Source organism: Colletes gigas, unplaced genomic scaffold, assembly GCF_013123115.1.
Source record: "Colletes gigas isolate AHSC1104 unplaced genomic scaffold, ASM1312311v1 Colletes_gigas_Sc00017, whole genome shotgun sequence".
NCBI lineage: Eukaryota > Metazoa > Arthropoda > Insecta > Hymenoptera > Colletidae > Colletes > Colletes gigas.
In genome coordinates this window covers 222,877-244,383 of record NW_025106646.1, presented here as the reverse complement: position 1 = coordinate 244,383, position 21,507 = coordinate 222,877, and the positions used below count along the sequence as shown (strand labels likewise).

Here is a 21,507-nt window from a genome sequence, read left to right as displayed (position 1 = left end):
GCTATTAGTGTTCTATTCATAACTGAGACATTGTTGGAAGCGGCAAACCTTCCCCTTTAACATGCTATTTGGTTTCTGTCGATCCGACTTTCCGTTTCGGAGATATCGCAATTTATGTAAATGGTCATTTTTCTTAATTCATCTATCGCTGTCTCCGTCTGACGCATCGCGCCGGACCTCTCTGTCTCGTACGTGACTCGTGACTATCGTAGCCCAGTGACCTAGTTACTACGAACGCGTGCCGGTCAACGACCTTGACAAGGCCGTAGTAAGAATGTAAACAAACGCTTCGGACCCTTATATTTCCGGAACTAGCCACCTCATCGACTCGAAATTAAAATCGCTATATCTCCGGAACTAATAGAGCTATCGACTTGTTCGAACGCTCGTTTTAAAGGGCATTTCATCCTCTATCCAATGACTATACCAGCTACTATAATTTTTGCTATCTTCTATGTTTATTTTGACATTTACTTTGGTGGTATATACCTAAAAAAGTTTCAACAATTCCTATTGATTATACGACTGGTGTGCGATAAAACTGGATCATAGATTGTTTCTTTAATTGAAAATGAATTTAAATTTGTATACAGAGTGTGTACCTAATTACTCTGCCGTTTTTTCTTAAATAATTGTTTTCTCTGGAATTAACTACGGTATCGATTTGAAAGGAAATTTGTTTTCAAGAACGTTTTATCTTTTATCCGATGAAAATTACTAATTTACTAATATTATTAAAGTATTAATGCACGTTTAGAGTAAAAGTATTGAATATTTTTGTACATGTTCTTAGAATTCAAAACACAACTTTCTATATATATGATTGTTACGTGCCAGGGCCGTGCAGCGCGCGTGGCCTGCGAGTGCAAGAGAGAGTATGGAATATGGTATCAATTCGTTAATTAGGTGCACGGACGAACCCGATGCAAGATCGGGGAGCCGCTAGGATAGTTGATAACGAGGACGAACCTGATGCGAAATCAGGGAGCCTCTAGGATGGAGTCACTTACGGACGAACCTGGTGCGAAACCAGGGAGCCGTAGGAGGGTGTAATGTCGTGAACGAACCCGATGCGTAATCGGGGAGTCACTAGGATGGTTAATAACGGCGCAGACGAACCCAATGCGAAATCGGGGAGCCGCTAGGAGGTTGGAACAAACGCAGACGAACTCGATGCGTAATCGAGGAGCTGCTGGGAGGTTGGATAAATCACAGACGAACCTGATGCGTAATCGGGGAGCTGTAGGATGCGGACGAACCTGGTGCGTAAGCAGGGAGCCGCTAGGATGGTATTAGATTGCGTGGACGAACTCGATGCGTAATCGAGGAGCCACTAGGTTGTAAGAATTTGTATTTGGATTAAGGATGTGTTAATTGACCTCGTAACTTCAATTATTAAATATAATATAACCCGAGCGGTAAGGTTATATTATTGTGGGAACGTTTAACTGACAATAATCGCTTTATATAATGATGGGTTAGAGAAGTTAAGTAACTCTGATTTAATAATGAAACTAGATATATTCTTAAAACAAACAAGAAAGATACAAGTGTTCTGTGTATGTTTGTCGCGTCCAAAGAATAATTATAAATACCTAAAATGTTGTTGCTCGGTGTTGACGCACTGGCGATGCGGGGGTAAGTCGGTTGAAGCTAAAGGCCGTAATAGAATTTATGCCGGTTCACGGATTCTATATGGTTTAATATTGATACGAAAGGGTACTGTAGCCCGATCTCACTAGATATAACTGACTATCAAAATCGTAGACGCGTAACGAGAGACGTGACGTTGACTCTAAACGTGACGATACGATTATGATCCCCCGAGTAATGAAGTCGCGGGGTTTATACAGGGTGTTCGGCCACCTCTAGCAAAAATTTTAATGAGCGATAGTAGAGGCCAAAATAAGACGAAAATCAAGAATACTAATTTGTTGATGGAAGCTTCGTTAAAAAGTTATTAACAATTAAATTCAAAAATTTCAAATCGTTCTGGAAAAATTATTTTCGGTTGCGGGGGTCAACTACAATCATTTTTGGTGAGTACACATACCTCCGAAATCCTATCTACTTTCGAGAAAAAAAATCGAGTACGTGCTGAAATTTTTCGGCGAAAAAAAATTTTTCAAATCGTTTTAAAAAAATTATTTTCGGTTGCGGGGATCAATTACAATCATTTTTTATCATTACACATACCTCCGAAATAGTACGCACTTTCGAGAAAAAAATTCCTTACTGAAAATCCAATTAGGTGCCTAAATTTTTCAACGGAGAAAAAAAATTGCAAATCGTTGTGGAAAAATTATTTTCGGTTGCGGGGGTCAATTACAATCAGTTTTTGTCATTAGACATACCCACGAAATCCTGCCCACTTTCGAGAAAAAAAATAGAGAAGGTGTGTAATTATTCGAGAAAATTAAAAAATTGCAAATCGTTGTGGAAAAATTATTTTCGGTTGTAGGGTTCAATTACAGTCATTTTTGGTGAATAGACATACCCCTGAAATCTTGCGCATTTTCGAGAAAAAAATTCAGTAAGAGCGGCACTTTAAACGTTAATAACTTTTTAACGAAACTTCCACCAACAAATTAGTATTCTTGATTTTCGTCTTATTTTGGCCTCTACTATCGCTCATTAAAATTTTTGCTAGAGGTGGCCGAACACCCTGTATACCCAAAAATCTGTGGGAGCGGATTCAAAAGTACGTTAGAAATTACCGCATTCGGTATTCTCCGAATTGTGTTAATTACCGGATTCGGTATTCTCCGAATTGTCTTAATTACCGGGCTACTGTATCTCGACGGAAGTGACCCCCATTCCAAAGGTTAGACACGTAGCAGGGCGATTTCCCAATGCACGCAAGTGACAAGAAAAATTTGAGGGACGAAACGTTCAGCGTACGTAACATGATGCAAAAATTAGAAGTACGTTGCCTCGTAAAAGAAAAAAAGAAAGACTGGTCATTTGACCAGTCATAGTAGGAATGGGTATATATAAAGGGTCGGTAGGTTTAATGTTAACGCGAAGGTTTATGTCATCGACTAGGTCATATTTCCAATGGAGCTCTCCCTAATAAGGGGGATAATATTTTCACATTTATCGTGGACGTCAGTTTTATATTTATCCCGAGAATGCTGTATTAAAACATCAAAACAGTCACCTGTTTTATGATTTTCTATTATTACATTTAATTTATCACTAAGAGTGATTTTGACTTTCTAACTGCTTTGATGAAACTACCAGTATGTTTCAGTGTTAAAACTAATTCAGTTTCTTTCAAAAATAAATTTACTATTTAGTTTTACAGTCCTTGAAGAATCGAGAATCGTCGAGAACATTTCTGACACGTGTCGTGGACGCGCGTGCATTCGACACGAGGCAGAAAAAAGGACGATCAGTAGCGCCTATGAAAACTTTCTATTAAAAAGACAAGGGAAAAATCTTATTCAAAATAAATAGTATTATAGGATTTTCAAGCTTTATAATTGCATTGATATCATTAAAGCAACTAAGGACTCGTGACACGATTTCCTGTTATTAGATTGATTTTTGCTTTTACAAGAATTATTATTTTCCCACGTGAAACAAATCTCAGACGTGGAATGAAAAACATTTTTCATGGCTTAAGGTTTGATCTGAACTTACTCGTGCACAGTGCATGAAAAGACCATCCACAAAAATACATAATCCTCGTATCGTTTCTCTAGACAGGAGCGTATGTTCGTTCCAAGTTTCCAGACGCCATGTTACTTTTATCAGTGATTTAGGTCTCGGTTATTACAATAATTCAATCCATTTTTACAGCACACGTCATGGTACAATGAAATATTGCAGTGGAATGATAGAAAAGAATGTAATGAATAATTCATAACTCCCATACTGCGTCGTATATTATTTCACGAAAGACAACCTTGTAGATAATATTACAAATATATTACCATTTCAAATTAAAACTACGTAAAAATATAGTCCAAGAACATGGATATTAGGACTATATAAGCAGGCGTAAAGACCGCAACAACCCTGTCACAACGTGCATACTTACTTCGAGCAAAGATGAAGTACTCACTCTTTGTGGTCATTGCTATATTCGCAACGGCAGTAAAATGTCAAAATTTCACGCAAGTTGTACAAACGGACAAAGGGCCAATTCGAGGGGTCATATTCAAGACGATATTTAATAAGAAAGAATATTCTGCCTTCATTTCCATTCCGTATGCGCAACCACCTGTAGGTGACCTCAGATTTAAGGTAAAACATAAAATAATGTACATTTCATGAATTTGTATGTGACTTATGTCGTTGGATTGGAAAGATTGAAAGAAAATAATTGTAAAACGTTGGTATATAATATTAAACCCAGCCTTTTACTTAACTGGCCCTCATTAGGGGTATGTAAATTAAATATATGAAGTACTTGTACAGTAGGAACGATAATGAAGTACAACATTGCATAGAGAATTTCTTGAGAATTGAATATACATAAGAAACCAATATACACGTTTTTATGAACTAATAAATTTTTACTGTATAGTTGATATTTGTATATGAGGTTGATAAATAATTAATTCTAATATCAATAAAAAAGTATAAACGTAATACAGAATCACATGTTACAAAATGCTTAATAATGTGTACTCAAACAAAGATAGTCGAACGAGACGATGAGTTTATTTTATTCTATAGATTGGGAATTGAGTCGTTTAAATTGGTCATTTCTATTCTACAAACAAGATGTTATTGCGATTATCTAAAATTGAGTACAAGATATTGTAATATTTTAATATAAGATTCATTATATTTCGATCTACCAAACTTAGCCCCCTGTGGAAGCAGAACCCTGGTCGGATGTGATGGATGCAACGGAGGATAAAGCAGAATGCCCACAAATGGACAAGGATGCAGTTGTTGGAAGTGAAGATTGTCTGTACTTGAACGTATATACGCCACTGGTGAGCCTTCTTTATATATTTCACTCGAAAATAAAAACATTGCATTCGAACACTAAATTACAAGTGGAATCAACATATTCGTGATATTCACTCAACCGAATTGTTAAATTTTAATCCGTTCATTATGAAGTATTTAATTCGATAATTTATATTGCAATGTGTATCGAGTAAGAACTAAGAAGTTATTAAATTGATTATTCGACAATTATTCCACAATGCTACCTCAACATTTTTAATGTTACGTCGTGCAGATCTTTTCAAAGGTACTAATCATTGTGCTTTTAATTAATTTGTTGACAGATGGATTTCAACGAGATTGAAACGTTGAAAGCGGTGTTAATTTGGGTACCCGGTGGTGGATTCACATCGGGATCCGGTGCTAAGAGTTTGTATGGTCCTGACTCGTTCATAGAGGAAGACGTCATCATGGTCGACATGAACTATCGTCTCAATGCTTTAGGTATCGATAGACTCCTCTACTGCTATACAATGATTATCAATTCAGATAGAAACAATTTCTCATCAAATTTTACAGGATTTCTGTCATTGGGGATCCCTGGTGCAACAGGAAATCAAGGTTTGAAGGATCAGAATCTGGTTATGCAATGGGTGCAAAAGAATATTGCCAAGTTCGGTGGGGATCCTAATCGTGTAGCTATAATGGGCGAGAGTGCTGGTGCCGCGTCAGTGTCTCATCACATAATATCACCTAAGTCACGAGGTGAGAATGCTCACAAAATTTTTATCAAGTCAGCGAACGATATCCTTTGCTTAGAGTATAACTGTCACCTCACGATGAATTTTTTCTTAGGTTTATTCCAGAAAGTCATAGTTCATAGTGGTTCTTCTTTGGCCCCGTGGGGATACAAGACACCAGCAGCGTCTAAATTTACTGCCTATGAGTTGGCTAAACGTATAAATATTACTGCTAAGAGCGACTCTGATCTTCTAGCCTCTCTGAAAGAAGTTGATATCAAGGATCTGATACCAGTAGCCACGGAAATGACCAACGAAAACTTGCCGGTATAATTGCAATAACTGCGTCAAGAACTTTACAACAATGCAATTTCTCGTAATAAATCTGCACTATTTATGTTGATGCTGCAAATGATTATTCGTGGTTCTTTTCTTTAAAGGAGTGTTTAACGATAATTCTTGCACTCGAAATAAATAACAGGTTCAATGAGATTCATGGAAATCTTTTGATGATATTGACATATTCAACGAAGATACTTTTACGTAATTAAGTTATCAACATTTTTGTATATTCTAAATTTTTCCCCACATCTTCTTATTATAACTTTTTCAATTTCAAAGGTACCGATGAGAATAGCGTTCGTACCTACGTCTGAAACCGAAGATGATGCCTTCATAGATGATTGCCCTATATCGTACTTCCAATCTGGAAACTATAATCACGTACCTATGATGTTCGGTTACACTGCGGAAGAAACAATTTTGTACTCAATAGGTAATGATACGTTTGATTGTTACAATCTGTTTTCTTTTCTAATTTTTAAAGTCATGATCGATCAATACTACAGTGTTCCCTCGCTAGTCGACTGAATCACTCCCCGTTGAAAAGACGCGGAGTCATTCTCGTTACTTTGATCCTTTTTCGACGTTAGATCTATTGATTCTAACTGCTCACAAGTGTAAATTTAAATTTGAACTTCAAACAGAATTCAAAAGAATTTTCGCTTCCTTTCAAGAAGAATTAATTATATTTTATTGCGCAACAGGATTGGATAATGAAAGATATGAGATAGAACAGAAGTTACTAGGTCTCACTAAGGTAGTAGATTTGACAGGTCACAATAATCTCATGATAAACATAGTTAACAATGTTTTGAACGACACTGTATGGGAGATCATAAAGGTATTTAAGCAGCTATTTGAATTTTATTTAAACATCTTCTAAATTTCTCATCCCATTTTTAGGCTTCATCTGTATACGTCTTCTCCGGACCAATGGATCTGATGCAAAGATTTGTGGCCAAGAACAACGGTGATCTACCTGTCTATTTCTTCAGAGTGTCGTACAGGACGAAATATAGTTACCACGAAACAGTGAATCCTCACATAAACGGTTACTATTTTGTATACTTGTCGTAAAAGTAGTTTCTTTGAAAAACGAATATCCTCGTTCCATTCTATTTATTCTTCGTATTTTATTTCAAATTAGAACTTTATGAAAACTTTGACATCTACTGTTTCAGGTACTTCTCACGCTGACGATCTGGTTTTCTTCTTCCCTATGCCAGGGAATCCCACCGATCCAAACCATCCGTTCGTTGTGTACTCAAAGAAAGTTGTCGCGATGTGGGCTAACTTCGTAAAATATGGGTAAGTGAACGTAGAATATATCGATTATTCTATATCAACGTTTTGTGTATCGATAGTGTAAAAACATCCTATATTATTATTTACAAAATTGCTACGCTTATTACATATACACTTGATGAATTATTATCCTTTTCTCTTTTTGTATGTACAATCTTGTCTATCACTATTGTTGGTATTTCAATTTTTGTAATCATATAAGCAATCATATAATTGTTGGTCACAATTAATTGTTGCTCCACTTAACATCTGTTTAAATTGTAACTCGCCATATGGTTCTTCTTAATATAAGATACTGTTATTGAAGTATAACAATTATGTTCACAGGAACCCTACGCCTGATGATTCGGTCGGTGCACGTTGGGAACCTTCAGGGGAGCAGGGATTGCAAATGGATATCGGAAACGATGGATTCATAATGAAAGATCGTTTTATAGTCTCGCGGGATGCCGAGGTTATGGAGACGTATTATGCTGGTTTACCTGTTACGTCTGAATGCAAGAATTATCCCTTTGGCGCTCCAAGCATATACTAATCGAAACAAGCAACCAGCAAGATACTCTCTTAACTCTGAACAGCAGCACGAGATTTTTTCAAAAATATTCTTTCATTTCGTCGACATTAAAAGCAGCTCTATTAGATCGAATGATGCAATAGCAGAGGTATTATGGTCCCACAGAGGAAAGTCCTCTATTTGTTGAAATTGTATATTGTAACAAAAGCCATGAAGTATTCTCTATTTTGAAGCTTTTATTGTACTTGTTAATATTATGAAATTTGCAGACTTTAATGAAAATATATTACACAATAATGAAAAAAGTGTTTCTTAGCTATTCCCCTTCAACACCTTCTCCTCATTTTATTAGGAATTTAAAAAGGTACTGAATACTCTCGTTAACGTTAAATGATTTCAAGAGTGGAGTGAAATAAACAATAGCGCGGTTTCTAGTGCGGCACCACTGTAATTGAGGGTTTAAGAAATAAATTATAAACTTCTGAGACGACAGGGGGAGGCAAGATGCGAAGCACGAATGCGTGGATATGGAAACAATGGGAATGAAGAATGGAGATGGGCGTAACCAAGAATACGTTAACTGGAAAGGAAAGATAAACGATGAAAGTGCAATATTTAGAGAACTAGAAGTAGAAATGTGATTAGAATATTCCCAAAAATTTTCGAGACCATTAATATAATGCATATCATAAATATTTTAAACTGTAGAAACGCAATTATTATATTTGTGAATAAAACTACGGACTTTTGAAATAATCTGGTTTCCCGTCAGAATATTACGAACTGATTTTCATTATTGGAACTGAATCCATAATAAAAGGTGTAAAATTGTATGGAAAAGTTTGAAGGTAACTTTTTTGAATATTATGGACCTATAACCTATAACCATCCTCTGCTTTATACGAGAATTTAATTACACTGGGATTTGCGTCCCATGAGCCTGGTTTATGTTTTACCCTGTTTAAGTAATCAATATTGACGTCGAAATGTTGATGTGCGTCCTTTCCCGCCATTGCAACCGGAAGATTGCTACCAAACTGCCGGTATACGTCGTTCAATAATAAAACGAATACCTAGATTTGTAATAAGCAAACAGGAACCTCGTTTGAAATCCAAACATTTTCCAAAGATAAAGAACTGTTCCTTAAAATCGTTACTCAAACAGGAGTTATCGTTAACGGAAGTTAGAATAAGACGTGCAAGTATCGTATCTACGAATAATATTTTGTTGAAAAGATGCAAATGGACAGCAAATTTTACACATAGGCCTTTGAATATGTATTATGAATGTTCAAAACGCGAGCACCTAACAAGGGAATATTGCGAACTGTCAGACGCGAAATTTTATGAAAATGCAACGTTCATTGGACCAATCTAAAAAACATTCCGTGTTTCAGGGCTGCTACTTTTTTAAGGAAGCATTTAAGGTAGAAACAACCCTTTGTATTAAAGCCACCCATTCTGTGTGTGGTTTTTATATATGAAGATATTGGAAAGTATTTGAAATTCATTTTAGAGAGAAGTTTTAGTTAGATTAGAATGATTGATATCGACAAACAAAAATAATAAGAACTTGATATAGATGACGTGTGAGTTAATGTCAACAATCAAAAATAATAAGAACTTGACAAAGATGACGTGTGAGTCAATATCAACAAAGCAAAATAATAAGATCTTGGTATGAATGACGTGCGAGTAAAAATCGTCTAAAAATTTTAGGATCAAAATACAACAGATGAAATTACAATTTCATTTATATCGAAGAGAAGATTTGCTTTAAGCAGCAGCTGTTTCAGTTACATGGTTGAACAACGCTCGAGTCGCTGTCGGTTCCCAAAATTTCGTGAACTCTATATGGAGATTGAAGCAATATTTTTCTTGAACCAGCGCGGGAAAAACAAAGTGGCGGACCATACGGTCGGATAAGCGACGCCCGGCGTAATAACGCCGAGACGAGACCCAAGAGGTCTCGGGAGCCGGAGTTCAGCGTAAAAATGAATTCTATTCACATTTCTAAGTAATCTTTTCACTTCTCTCTTTGTCCGAGTCTCGTCTAACGGAGCACTATGAATCACTTTCACGGCGAAATTCTGAATTATTAAATTCCGGGGGCGTAATTCCTTTGAAGTAATTAAAACCGTAGCTTTTTCTCGTTCCCTGTCGTTTCTCGTCTGTGAAAAAGGATCAACGAGAAATTCTAACAATGCTCGTCTATTTTTTAATACCGAGTCCCACTTTTGTCACAAAGTTCGCCGCGGTCGCACGGGACTACGCTCGAAAGAATTCCTTTTCCACTCAAAGTTACGCGTGCTTATCGCGCTGTGTTTTCGTGCATAGTACTCGTTAGGCCGCGACTCATGCCCGAACATATTGTAATCTATAGCTTGACTCGTCGAAACGAAGCGTAGCAAGAAATTTCAAAAGTATTATAATTAAGTAGTTGATCGAGATGAGAGAGGCCCGTTAATCGCATGAAATCTAAAAATGTCTAAACCAAACTAAACCAAAAGTGCATAAGAGTATATATAATAAGAACTAGAGCTCTATAAGCATAGAGCATATATAATAAGTATAGAAAACGTCCATCCATGTTGCAGTTTGTGATTACTCTTGTTATTTTTTGATACTAAATGAAAATTTGTCCAATTTTGTTGTCATTTACTTTGAATAGAAGCCCCTTTAGTTTCCCACGAGTAAATTTCATCAAAGACTTTCTTGCAGGGGTTGTAATTTAGAAAATCTAGTATGACAATGTATAAAGTTATCTTCTTAACCTCTACATACATGAGAATAGTCATAACAGAACTCTAAGTCCTGATACGTAGATGGCTAACTGCGGAGTCAGTCTAGTTTTGGAAGTATGCATCGCCTGGAAATAACGCAGATATCGTTGGATCTGGTACAGGCTCCAGGCGATCCCCCGTTTGTTCTCAGCTCTTGACACTCGAAAAGGACCTCCGAATTACGAACAGACACGTTCCAAATGCTCATTTCGCGATCTCTGCCATCCCTACAGGCGACAATGGTTTTTGTTCCCGCCCCTGTTTATGCACCTAGATAATTTCCCCCTTATCTTGCTCTGGGGTGAGCGATGAAGCGAGGTCAAACATCGGTAATAGACACCGCATTTGACAATGTACGCAACAACACGTAGTCGCAATTAATGATGATCGATGTTCGTCATGTACCACCGTTCGTACGATATATTCGGTTACCAACCCTGGTTTATTATTGTTTGCCACTGCGATCGAATCAACTTTCGCACGACTGTTACCGAAGATCGCGATTTCACCCTTATTTTTCAAGTTAACAGATGCACGTGCAAAAACGATTACACTAATTTGAAGATTCGAGCAAGTTTTACCTACTCTTTGGTGCAACTTAGATATGTATATTTGACCATCGAAGGAAGCAAAGTCTCGCAGGAGAGCTACGAGGCACCGGAGACTATTCAAAAATTCCAACTGCAATTTATTGGCCCGTTCCGTGCATACATAATCACGGGGAGAGAAATGTTAGCAATATAGAACTTAGGACCAAGATTCCTGAATTAGAAACTTCACAGAAGTTTGGACATCTACTTGAAACGCGTAGCAGAGAAGCAGCCGAAGGAACTTTGTATCTGGTAACTTTGAATAATCTATTAATAAGGGGCCCTGAACTTGTTTCCACCGTAACCTTATGATTACGATTTTAACATCGTTATTACCGTCGAAGTACAGTATCACTGCTACCTGTTACAAATATTTCACCCGATTAATTTATCTCGTTTCGTCGCTGTTCGAAACTCGGTTTGCCTACGCGACAGTTTCTGATAGACTTGCCTCGACGGTTAAGCAGGAGAGTGGTCTTGAATTTTTCAATGCGCCCATCGAAACTTATGTTTGCAGATTACTTGGAAAATGCACTCTCCCCCCGGGGGAATATGTAGGAGTAGTGTTTTTCGAGACTTTCTGAAGTGTAATTAAAACTTCTCGGCGCTTCAGGCCTCGTACGCTACGGATTTTTTTAGTTTAATTCGCCTGGCGATCGTTGGAGCAAGTAATCAGCGAGTAGTTCGTCGTTGCTTTATCGTATCGGTAACACCAAATCGAACATAGGTTAAAAGGAAAGTTAGGGTAGCCACAAAAACGAACGACGGTTTACGGAGTCTGATCATGCGCTGAGCTTTACTACTGAAATCTCCGACTACAGCGTTACACGTACGTACACGCGCGTATAAATTACCCGACGCCCATACATCCGTGTTCGAGGCAAAACCACTAACTCCAACGACGTGAATTACACCGTCCATAAATATCACGGATGATTTGCGAATTTATTTTCAGTTTTATTTACCGATCCCGCGCCGGGAAACGCGAGCCTCTTCGCGTTTTCATTCAGCGCTCGGTTAATTGAAATGAATTTATTCAACGCTGGCAGCGAGACTCGCGTCGAAATCGGATTCCTAGAATTAAGTCGTACAATTGCGTAAAACATCCGTCGAAAGTTGCTCTCTCAAGAAAAATAAAACGCGACGTGGACGTAGTCGATGAAAAGCGTATTTGATTCTATTCAGAAGTAAACAGCTTGTTCGCAAGACGTTTTCGATTCATATTTTTAACAAAATGGAAAATTATACGGGATGTATATTCATTACAGAGTATTTCAAAATGAATCTTTGTTGTTGTCGAAGTTATTCGAAGTTATCAACGACAGCATGATCTACCGAACAATAAAAATAACTGTAACTTGCTGGAACGGTAACCAGACCATACGAGAAACACGTGTTTTCGTTGCAAAAGTTAACGCGCATTGGATTATGAACAAGTAACGCGGTTAACTCCACGATGTCTTAAACTTAGAGGTCAAAGAACGAATGCTTCGGGCTGTTCTTAACTTTCCGCCGAAACTTACAGGATCGAATTCGATAAACAATAAACTTCGTAAGGCGCACATAAACTTTCAACGTTCGAGAACACGAGTGGAAAATACTACGAGGTGCATTTCGAAAAAGTGGTTCCTCACCGATTTTAATATTGGAACTACCGACAATTATGGTGTATTTACTTGTATCAAAAAAGTTAAAAAGATAGATACTTGAAGAAATGTATCTAGTTTAGTAACTTTTTTACAATTTTTATTAGATATTACGAGTTACTTTGACCACTTCGGTAGTTCTAGTGATAATAATTTTGAAGTATAAAACATTGCATTTTAACAATGTAGTGTTCCAAAGCTAATCCTGGAATTTCGAATCGCTTGAATCTGTAAAATTTCGTAAAAGACTCAACGAATATCATTGCAACACGTCAGAAAAATTCGAACAATGCAGTCGAAGGTTTGCAAATATGTTTTCAAAAGTTTACACTCGTATTCCGAAAGTTTCTCGCTATAAAAATTCCAGCAGCTATCTGAATGATTGCTTTCTTAATGGGTATCCCCCTTAATACAATTTATCTCTCTCATTCCGTGCGCGTTGATGGAAAAACTGCTAAATTGCAAATTCCCCGAAGTTCTATGAAAATATATTTCGAGTCAGCGAAATTCTCAGGGAAGAATCGAGTTTGTAAGTACGTTCGACTTCCGAATTGTTTTATTTGGTATTCGCGGAGTGGCCCTGACGTTCGCTAGAACTTCGACGTTTCGTCGCGCCTGAAACAATTCCAGCCCTGGATCCTGGCAGTTTCTGTAACTTTATAAAATAATATTGATGTTGCATAGTAATTGCGCGTCGCTGGAGTGACGCGTTTTGGAAGATAAATAGATCACGCGACGTTGGAACCGGAGATACATAAGTCTTGAATGTTCTGTGGTAGTTTTCATCGTCCGCGAGGTTTCTGTTTCGAATGTGCTTCCATCATCGTCCCCTCCCTCCCTTTAGTGTAATTTTGAGCTACTGTAGCGTTTGTTCCCTTGTTATTGCGATATTAATGAACTGTTATGCGGAACAAACTGTGAAACCATAAGCAATTGCTACTTGGAACGTGAATTTCAGGGGTAATTGTTCCTATAGTTAAAATATTTATCGCATAACGTTGTCTCTACACCCCCGCGTGCTGTGAAGGCCAGCTGTATACACTTATTAGAACAATTGTTTACATCAGAAATAATTAGAACTAAACTACACATAACAGAATCGTATTTGCAACGAATGCAGAGCTAGAACGTCGAAAATAAGTTCTCTAACTTACATGAAATATAGTAATTGCGAAAATATTGTCGAGTGTACTTAATATATTGTATTTTAGAATTCATTTATTACGTCCAAGAATCAATTTCACAGGAGTTTTTATTGTCTCGTCGTTATAGAGTGTTAAATGTACTTAACCTGCTCGCGTTTTAGGACTGTTGAGACCTAACACGAGGGGGCGTCTGCGACTTAAAAGAACGGTTTCCAGACACTTCATTTAACAGGTGTCTGACTCTCGAGACGGTCACCTAGCAAAAACCAGAACAATAGATCCGCTTCGTAGTCATTTCTAGTCATCCCTGCAGGCACTATCGCCCCTTCACTTTTGTACCGCTTCCATTTCTCCTATGTCATCATCCGCGACGTTCCATTCAGTGACATCGCAATCAATTTCTATCTTAAATGGTATAACTACCTTAATCTACCAAAAAAAAACATTCTATTCTTTGAGAATTTTTAACGTGAGTTTAAATAAACGAATATATATATTTTTTAAAGTGTATGCAAAAATTGAAAAATTATCAATGGACTATTTCCTTAGCTGGCCAACACGAAATCAAATAATTAGAGTTTGTTTTATAAAGAATGCTGCTATAATATAACAAGATCCATAAGGGGTTGAATTCTTCTTTAAATTTTTAATTATAAACGAGCTTAAGTTTTGAAATTAGCTTAGGAGAAATACGATTACTCCTTTAATTGTTGAATTAAGAATTCTTTCATCGAAGGAGGTTCGATGCTCCACGATCGATGCCCACCCTTTCTGATTTGGTGGTTCCCTCGAGGGAAATTCTCGGGACCGATGTCCTCGCGCGTTCGTCCTTGCATAAATATCTGCAGCCCATTCGTGGAGGATGGCGACGTTGCAGAAGACTGCTCATGTCTGCGCATGGTCATATCTGCCATTGTCCCGCCATTCTGGCACCTGACCTGCAAGATGTTCCTGCAGCTAGTAAACACGCTGCTTTACGCTCTACGTTTTATATATATTCACACATCTGTTGTTTCATTCAGTAGTTTTTCCTGGCTTCTCATTCGGTTCAATAACCAAACTTGTAGGTATCTTCTGAGCCACCTGTGAATACACCCTCTACATCCAACTAAATATTCTGCGGCCTCAAATATCACGTTGCCCCAAATGTAGAACCTTTAATAAGATCCTAATCATTTGCCCTGTCAAGGTTTAAATAAATATACCAAAAGGGAAATGAATATTTCTCAGACACACATCCTTTGTCATGCATTTTACGCGTGTAGTTACACTTTTTTTACAATTTTGTACATGCTCCATTCCGATGTCTGAATTTACTAACGTATCGCGTTCGATACATCCGAAAGACGCGTGATGTCGGCACGTAATATCGTTACAATACGTTGTACGTGTCAGTGATCATGCGCGACCGGCACGTAATTCAATATTCTCACAATGGAAAGCGAAGCAGGAACGACCACGGTGTCGACTTCGCGTCCTTGTACGTAAATATGTCCTCGGCCCTTTGGGATACGAACGTGGATTATACGACGGAGCAAACCATTATGTCTCGGCTTCGGCTTGTATTGACTCTGGCCGAACCGAGAGGGTCCTTTGAGCCTCCTCCTTTGACTTTAAGCGGTTCGAAAAACTTTTATTAAAGACCACGGCGAAGACGAACGCTTCCTTTTTACCAACCCCCCATTCGCCTTAAGAGCGAAATAAGGATCCAGGAGGTGATCAAAGGTTTCGCTGATGGCCGTTAAAAGGAACCTCAATTCTACGAGATGAACGCTTCTATTGGCCTTGGGGTTCTTGCATACAATCACGACGGGGCTCGTAGGTGTTTGGACCGAGGAAATGCTGTCTCGTTTCTTCCGCTTTTTGGCGAATACTTTGCTCCGTTTGTACAGGGCGAGCCATTGAACTGGAATTACTCATTAACTGTTTGTCAGATGAAAAATTGTTCGAACAACGCATCGCACAATATTGTGTTGCAGATACGTGAAAGCCACTTTGGCTGTTACAAATGGAACGTGCAATGGTTTTTTTTTTGTTGTTACACCACTACATTTACGATCAATTCATGGACGATATACTGGTGAATAAATGGGTTGAGATATTAAATAATAAGGGTGAAAGAAATGCAATGCTAGACTGGCTCTAATTAAAATACTTATGTAGGTTTAACAATCAATACTGATATATTCCTCCATCGAAGATGATAAATACCAAACTTCCGTGAACAAAGAATACGTCAGATGTCTGACTGATCCCAATATCCAGTGACGAAGTGTTTGTAAATACGGTTACTATAGGCGAAGTTAATACTAAGTAATTCAATATTAGTTTCACAGCAGAAGAGGACGTGGCGAGTGAACATAACGATGGAATTTGATAACGGTGAAAAGCTACGAGATACGATCCTCGCCCATGCGAGGAAAATTCCGCGAGAACGGAACGTTTCTACGCGGGAAAAATGTCCAAACTGAAATCAATCATCGCGCGGTACGTTTCAAAGGCTCGGAAAAAGGCTCGAAGAAACTGGCAACTACAACGCGAAACGCAAACTGCTACATCGGGTAAGAAACGCGAGGAATACCCGCTGCTCTTCTTGCTTCTGTTAACCAGAATCCGTATATTATGGCAAATATGTCGGGGTTTGAAATTAGCCAAAGTTCGAAGAAATAACGAAACAAACTTTAAAAGATGTTTTTACAAAATTATTCATTCTTGAGACTATATTTGAATCTGAGACAAAAGATTTGTAACTGATGCTAATTCTTTTATTGCACGAACGTAGCTACAGAATTTTTACAAGTTTCTATACCTACTTCTCTCAACATAAGCTCATTTAAATTGCAGTTACAGTTATTCAAGATATATCGAATCTACCAAATTTCTGAAGCTTTCGTTGTAAAATAGTATATTCACAATTCCTAAACCCTTGTTCCCACGATTCCCAGTTATTCTTCATTTTACTCATAAAAATATCAACGTCCATCAATTTATAATTCAACGCAGTGAGGCGATTTTCGATGGTTAAATACAATCTCTGCCTTCCATTCCGAAAGATGTAAACGTCTGTTTACGTTCCCTGGTATTCGCGGACGATAACGGCGGTCTTCCTTTCCCGACCGTTTCAGGGTAGACCGTAATTACACCGGGAAAAGAATTTTTTATTACCTCGAGCAGCATACTTTTCCTCGCTAAACCGATGCTGTCGGTCGCCTTGGATAAAGAAAAAAAAAACAGAAAAGGAAAGAAGACGCAAATAACCAGCGAACCGTTACTTTTGCACGAGTCATAAAAGCGGCCGCTAACTATTTAATTTCATTCTTCCGCGACCCTTGTTAAATTTTCATACGCGACGTCACGCACGGGGATGCATCGCAAGCTGCATAAACGAGTTTCATAAAGGAACCGGCCCTGAGAAAATTGCGACACATTACGCAGTCTCTTTCAGTCGACCAGCCCCGAACACTGTCACTGCTTGTATATATATTTTTTTTTTTTTCGTGTCGTTGCTCGCGAGAGTGGATCGCGTACTTCTTGAAAATGGTTTTTGGGGTTCAAACGGAATCTGCTACGAGCGCGTTATTTGGCGCGTTTCGAAGTAATGTCACAAATCCATAAAAATCACCAAATTCCCTTTTAGTCGTTGGAGCTGTGAATAAAATAAAATCTCGTTCGAGTGGAGTAGAGAAAATATTTTTAAATCTCCAGAACAATCGTCGAAATAATTTACTAGTATATGTTTGCGTCAAATACTTAAATTTGTATGGACAGTTGTTAACACATAAAACGTAAAGAAAACAATAATAAACTAGATTCATTTAAATGCAGTTGCTTGTCGATGTTTAAGCGAGCGGCGCTGGAGGCATAATTGTGTTTTTGATTAATTATGAGGATACTATATACACCGTTGCTTTAAGTTTAATTATTTCCAATAGTATCGATTATTTGAGCAGAGCGAAATAATACGTTAAATAAATTTGAATGAAGATATACTTTCCTTTTTGCACGTAACATTTCTTTGGAGAAACCAATAACCGATACTTATTTAATAGAATTTCTGGTTTTCTCTTCTCTTTCAATTATAAAAACCGCAATCTTACGAAACGACCACATTACTGAGCTGAAAAAAAAGATATACAGCATTTGAGTAACTTTCCAATTAAATGGAATCGAAAATAATTTGCCGGGAATTTCATTAATTTCTCGATTCGATGGTTCGAAATTGTTTCTACGTTTGAAATCAGTTACCTTGTTAATTTCAACGAGATGGTTGATTCATTCGCGACGCAATCAGCTTATTCATTATTGCAAATAGAACTTTTTGTAGCGATACGATACAGACCAGCGTATTATTAATTCCGAACGTTCCGCGCGTTGAACGAACGTCCGCAACCGCGGTCGCGCATATTTTTTTGCTCCTCGTATAATAATCCACCGTTAAAAAAACGCGAAACTATACCGTAGATAGTACCGTGCGTGCTAACGTTGAAAAACTTCTGACCGGTTCCGTGGAATAAAAAGCGAAGAAAACGGTCGAACGTTACGTTTTTATTGAAAACACTCGCCCCGACTTTCGGATCATACTCATGTCGGGTGTTATTGCGCGGCAGAGACACACCGAGTCTTCTGATACGCAGCATTTACTTATGCAAATCGCATACGCTGAATTATCATACTCGTGAACTCATTTATTTGCTGCGACTTTTCGTAAAGAATGTTGTTGTTTACACGATTAAAGCGACGAAATATTTTGCGAGTAAACAGTACGATCTTCCAAGACTTGGGTAAAGTTGGAAGAGCTGTATGCAATTATTGATATTTACGTTTAAAACGTTGGAAATGTTTTTGGACCTTCCAAAGCCGATGAAACGTAAATTCAGACTGCATTAGTAATTTTGAAGATTAAATATTCCTCATGATTTTACGTTTCTTCACGATTCTATTTAAACTTCTTGAGGATTCTTGAAATTTATTTAAAAACTTTAAATATGGTTAGACAAACATAAACAAGTTTAACATGAATAAAATGGAACTCCTAAGATATGGCCACGCTAAAATTACACGGGAATATCTAATTAAGAAAACTAAGCAGCCTTACTTACTGCAATTACTGTCACGGGAGTATTTTTACAGTTGATTACATATTACGAATGCAGAGAAGCTGCATCGCATTGATAAAAATTATGTTTAAAAGCAGACACCAGCCTCGACACTTCAGGAACATTTTAAAAACACAGTTAAAAAGAACTGAAGTCAGTTAAAATTGAGCAAAGTCACGATAACTGTAGAATTACCCTTTCTTATCATTTAGAAGATTTTGTTGAGTTTTACTCTGACAGAAATCCAGTCCCACCGATCGGTTCGAAGTTCTAATAGGGAATCCAATAGTAGATCTGTTAGGAACTTCGTCGAATTGACTCATGTTAGCCATATTAGATCATTGTACGTCTCCTCGATATCGTTCATCTATTGACCAAGTCAATATCGATAATTCTGTCTACTTATGAGGATATTTTTTCACAAAGGTGATGATTTCACACTTTAAACACATTCAAATAGAATTATATTTAAAAATTATATTCCGAACCAGACACCAGCCTCGATAGTTCAGGGTCGTATAAAAAAATAATATTGCAACGTTGAGAACACATACACGCGAGGAAGAAGGTATAAAATATTTCAAAAGAATTCGCTTTAGAACCACGAGGAGAAATATAGGGGCGTTACGTGACACGCGCCCTCGCATCGAAAGGTTAATAAAATAACTTCGTTCGGGGGGCGCAACAATGGAAACGAAGGAGGCCGAGGCGAGAGAAAAAACTTGAATTCCCCGTTCATAATAATAGCAATTCAGATCGCAGATACCCAAACGAGGAGGGCCCGTTCCGAATGCCAGACACGATGCGCGCGAGAAAAGGAACATTTCCACGGAGCATTGAAAACCGATACCTCCTCTTATCGTGTTTTCCGTCGGGGGCGGATGTTTCATTCCTCACCCGACCGTTATTATAGCAACTGTATAAAGGCCGTTAGCAACTCGGAGGTTGTGCCTCGGCCATTAATAACTTTGCGGGACGAATAACCGGACGTTGAGAGTGGTCGCGGCCCCGGAAGTGGTTTCCGCGTCCGTCCCTCCCCACCTTCCACCACCTCCTCACCCACGGACGCTGGTCGCGTTCGCCAGCGAAAAAAGATCTCGCATTGTCGCCCGGTTTAATTAATCGTTCTCGATTATCAAACTCGCGACCGAACGTAGTCGCGACTCGTACGCGAAATTTCACGCCTCGCTTTTTCCCGTTTCGGTGTGTTTTGCCCGGCAACGTTTTTATTTTCTAGACAACTGAATTCCTACTGCGCGAAATTGCTGACGTCACGTTTAAACAGAAAGTTGAATACAATAACGTTCAAAAGAAAAAAATGATCGAAGAACTTCTCATCGTTTTTGTATTAATTTTATGGCATGTTGCAATGATTATTTATTTTATATGTGCCATTGCGTGCGTTTTTTATGACGTAAGAACCATTGTTTTGTTTCATACTGTCTGAATAAAAAAGTACATACAACTTTTGTACGTAAAGTTCGTCATATCTTTAAAAATAGTATTCATAAATATTCAAGGGGGTAAAAGATATTGGGTCCTCTTATATTCTTGTAAATTAGATTTTCATTTCTATAATAAGGAAATATACGTGTAGGGTAATGTCTGTCGACATAGATGTATATACATGCTCAAAAACGTTACTGTAATCGATATGTACAAACAAATATGAAAGGAGAGACAGCTGAGAGAGAAGATCGATAACGTTGAAGAAATAAAGAGAGTAACCATTTAATTATTCAGGAGTTACATATTTACTTGTTTATTACGTAAATACCCTCCACACACGTAAGATAGTCAGATCGCGCATTAACCAGTTTGAACGAGATATAAAAAATGTTTCGAACCACCGACTCATGAATGAATTTACAAATGAAACGCAAATGGAACGAATTTGAAATTGTGATCCGTCCGCGGCGTCGAGTAATTTTATTCCACGGAAGTCGGCTGTAGTCTGACCCGATACGACCCGAACAGTCCTTTTTCCCCTCCCCGCAGGATGCACATTCGTCGCGCACCTTTCTCGGGGAATAAAAATGGATGTCGTCCGTACGACTATAAAATACACGACGTTCGATTGTCATACGTCGTCCATAAATTCGGCTCACGAGCCGCGTCAAATTGTTACACGTCGGGTGGATGACGCTTTTTTCGCCCACGCGGCGAGACATTTTGTAAAATACGACGCACTCGTTACGTCGCCGCGGACAGGATACGCGCAATCTGCTCGCGGAGCGTGTCGCGCGCATTTACTCGAAATAATGTTGGCCCGAGCACGCGGATTTGCCGGGGAAAAAAATTTTCCGTCCGTGAAACGGACTGTTTATAACGCGCGCCTATGCGTACATCGAATCGTCGAAGCTTAGTCCGATTATTTATCCGGAATTAAATAAACGATCGTCACGTAGTGTTTTCACCGGAACGATCGGCCGGGAACG

General features: G+C 38.2%; 2 protein-coding genes across 2 annotated transcripts in view; one reads left to right on the top strand and one right to left on the bottom strand.

Moving 5' to 3' along the window:
- The window catches only part of LOC122400384 (dipeptidase 1-like), a 174,964-nt gene that overhangs the window by 96,004 nt on the left and 57,453 nt on the right, over positions 1 to 21,507 (bottom strand).
- On the top strand, positions 4,012 to 8,098 carry LOC122400383 (juvenile hormone esterase-like). Its single transcript, XM_043401827.1, has 10 exons — positions 4,012 to 4,251; positions 4,821 to 4,952; positions 5,253 to 5,412; positions 5,488 to 5,673; positions 5,764 to 5,975; positions 6,270 to 6,423; positions 6,695 to 6,831; positions 6,894 to 7,041; positions 7,172 to 7,298; positions 7,623 to 8,098. The coding sequence occupies exons 1-10, from the start codon at positions 4,057 to 4,059 to the stop codon at positions 7,828 to 7,830; spliced, it is 1,659 nt and encodes a 552-aa protein (XP_043257762.1). The 5' UTR covers positions 4,012 to 4,056; the 3' UTR covers positions 7,831 to 8,098.

Excerpts from the sequence above, each read along its gene's own strand:
- LOC122400383 (XM_043401827.1), top strand. The coding sequence starts at position 4,057 with ATGAAGTACTCACTCTTTGTGGTCATTGCTATATTCGCAACGGCAGTA. Across the intron at positions 5,976-6,269 it reads TGACCAACGAAAACTTGCCG|GTACCGATGAGAATAGCGTT; the intron begins GTATAATTGCAA and ends TCAATTTCAAAG. Across the intron at positions 6,424-6,694 it reads AACAATTTTGTACTCAATAG|GATTGGATAATGAAAGATAT; the intron begins GTAATGATACGT and ends ATTGCGCAACAG.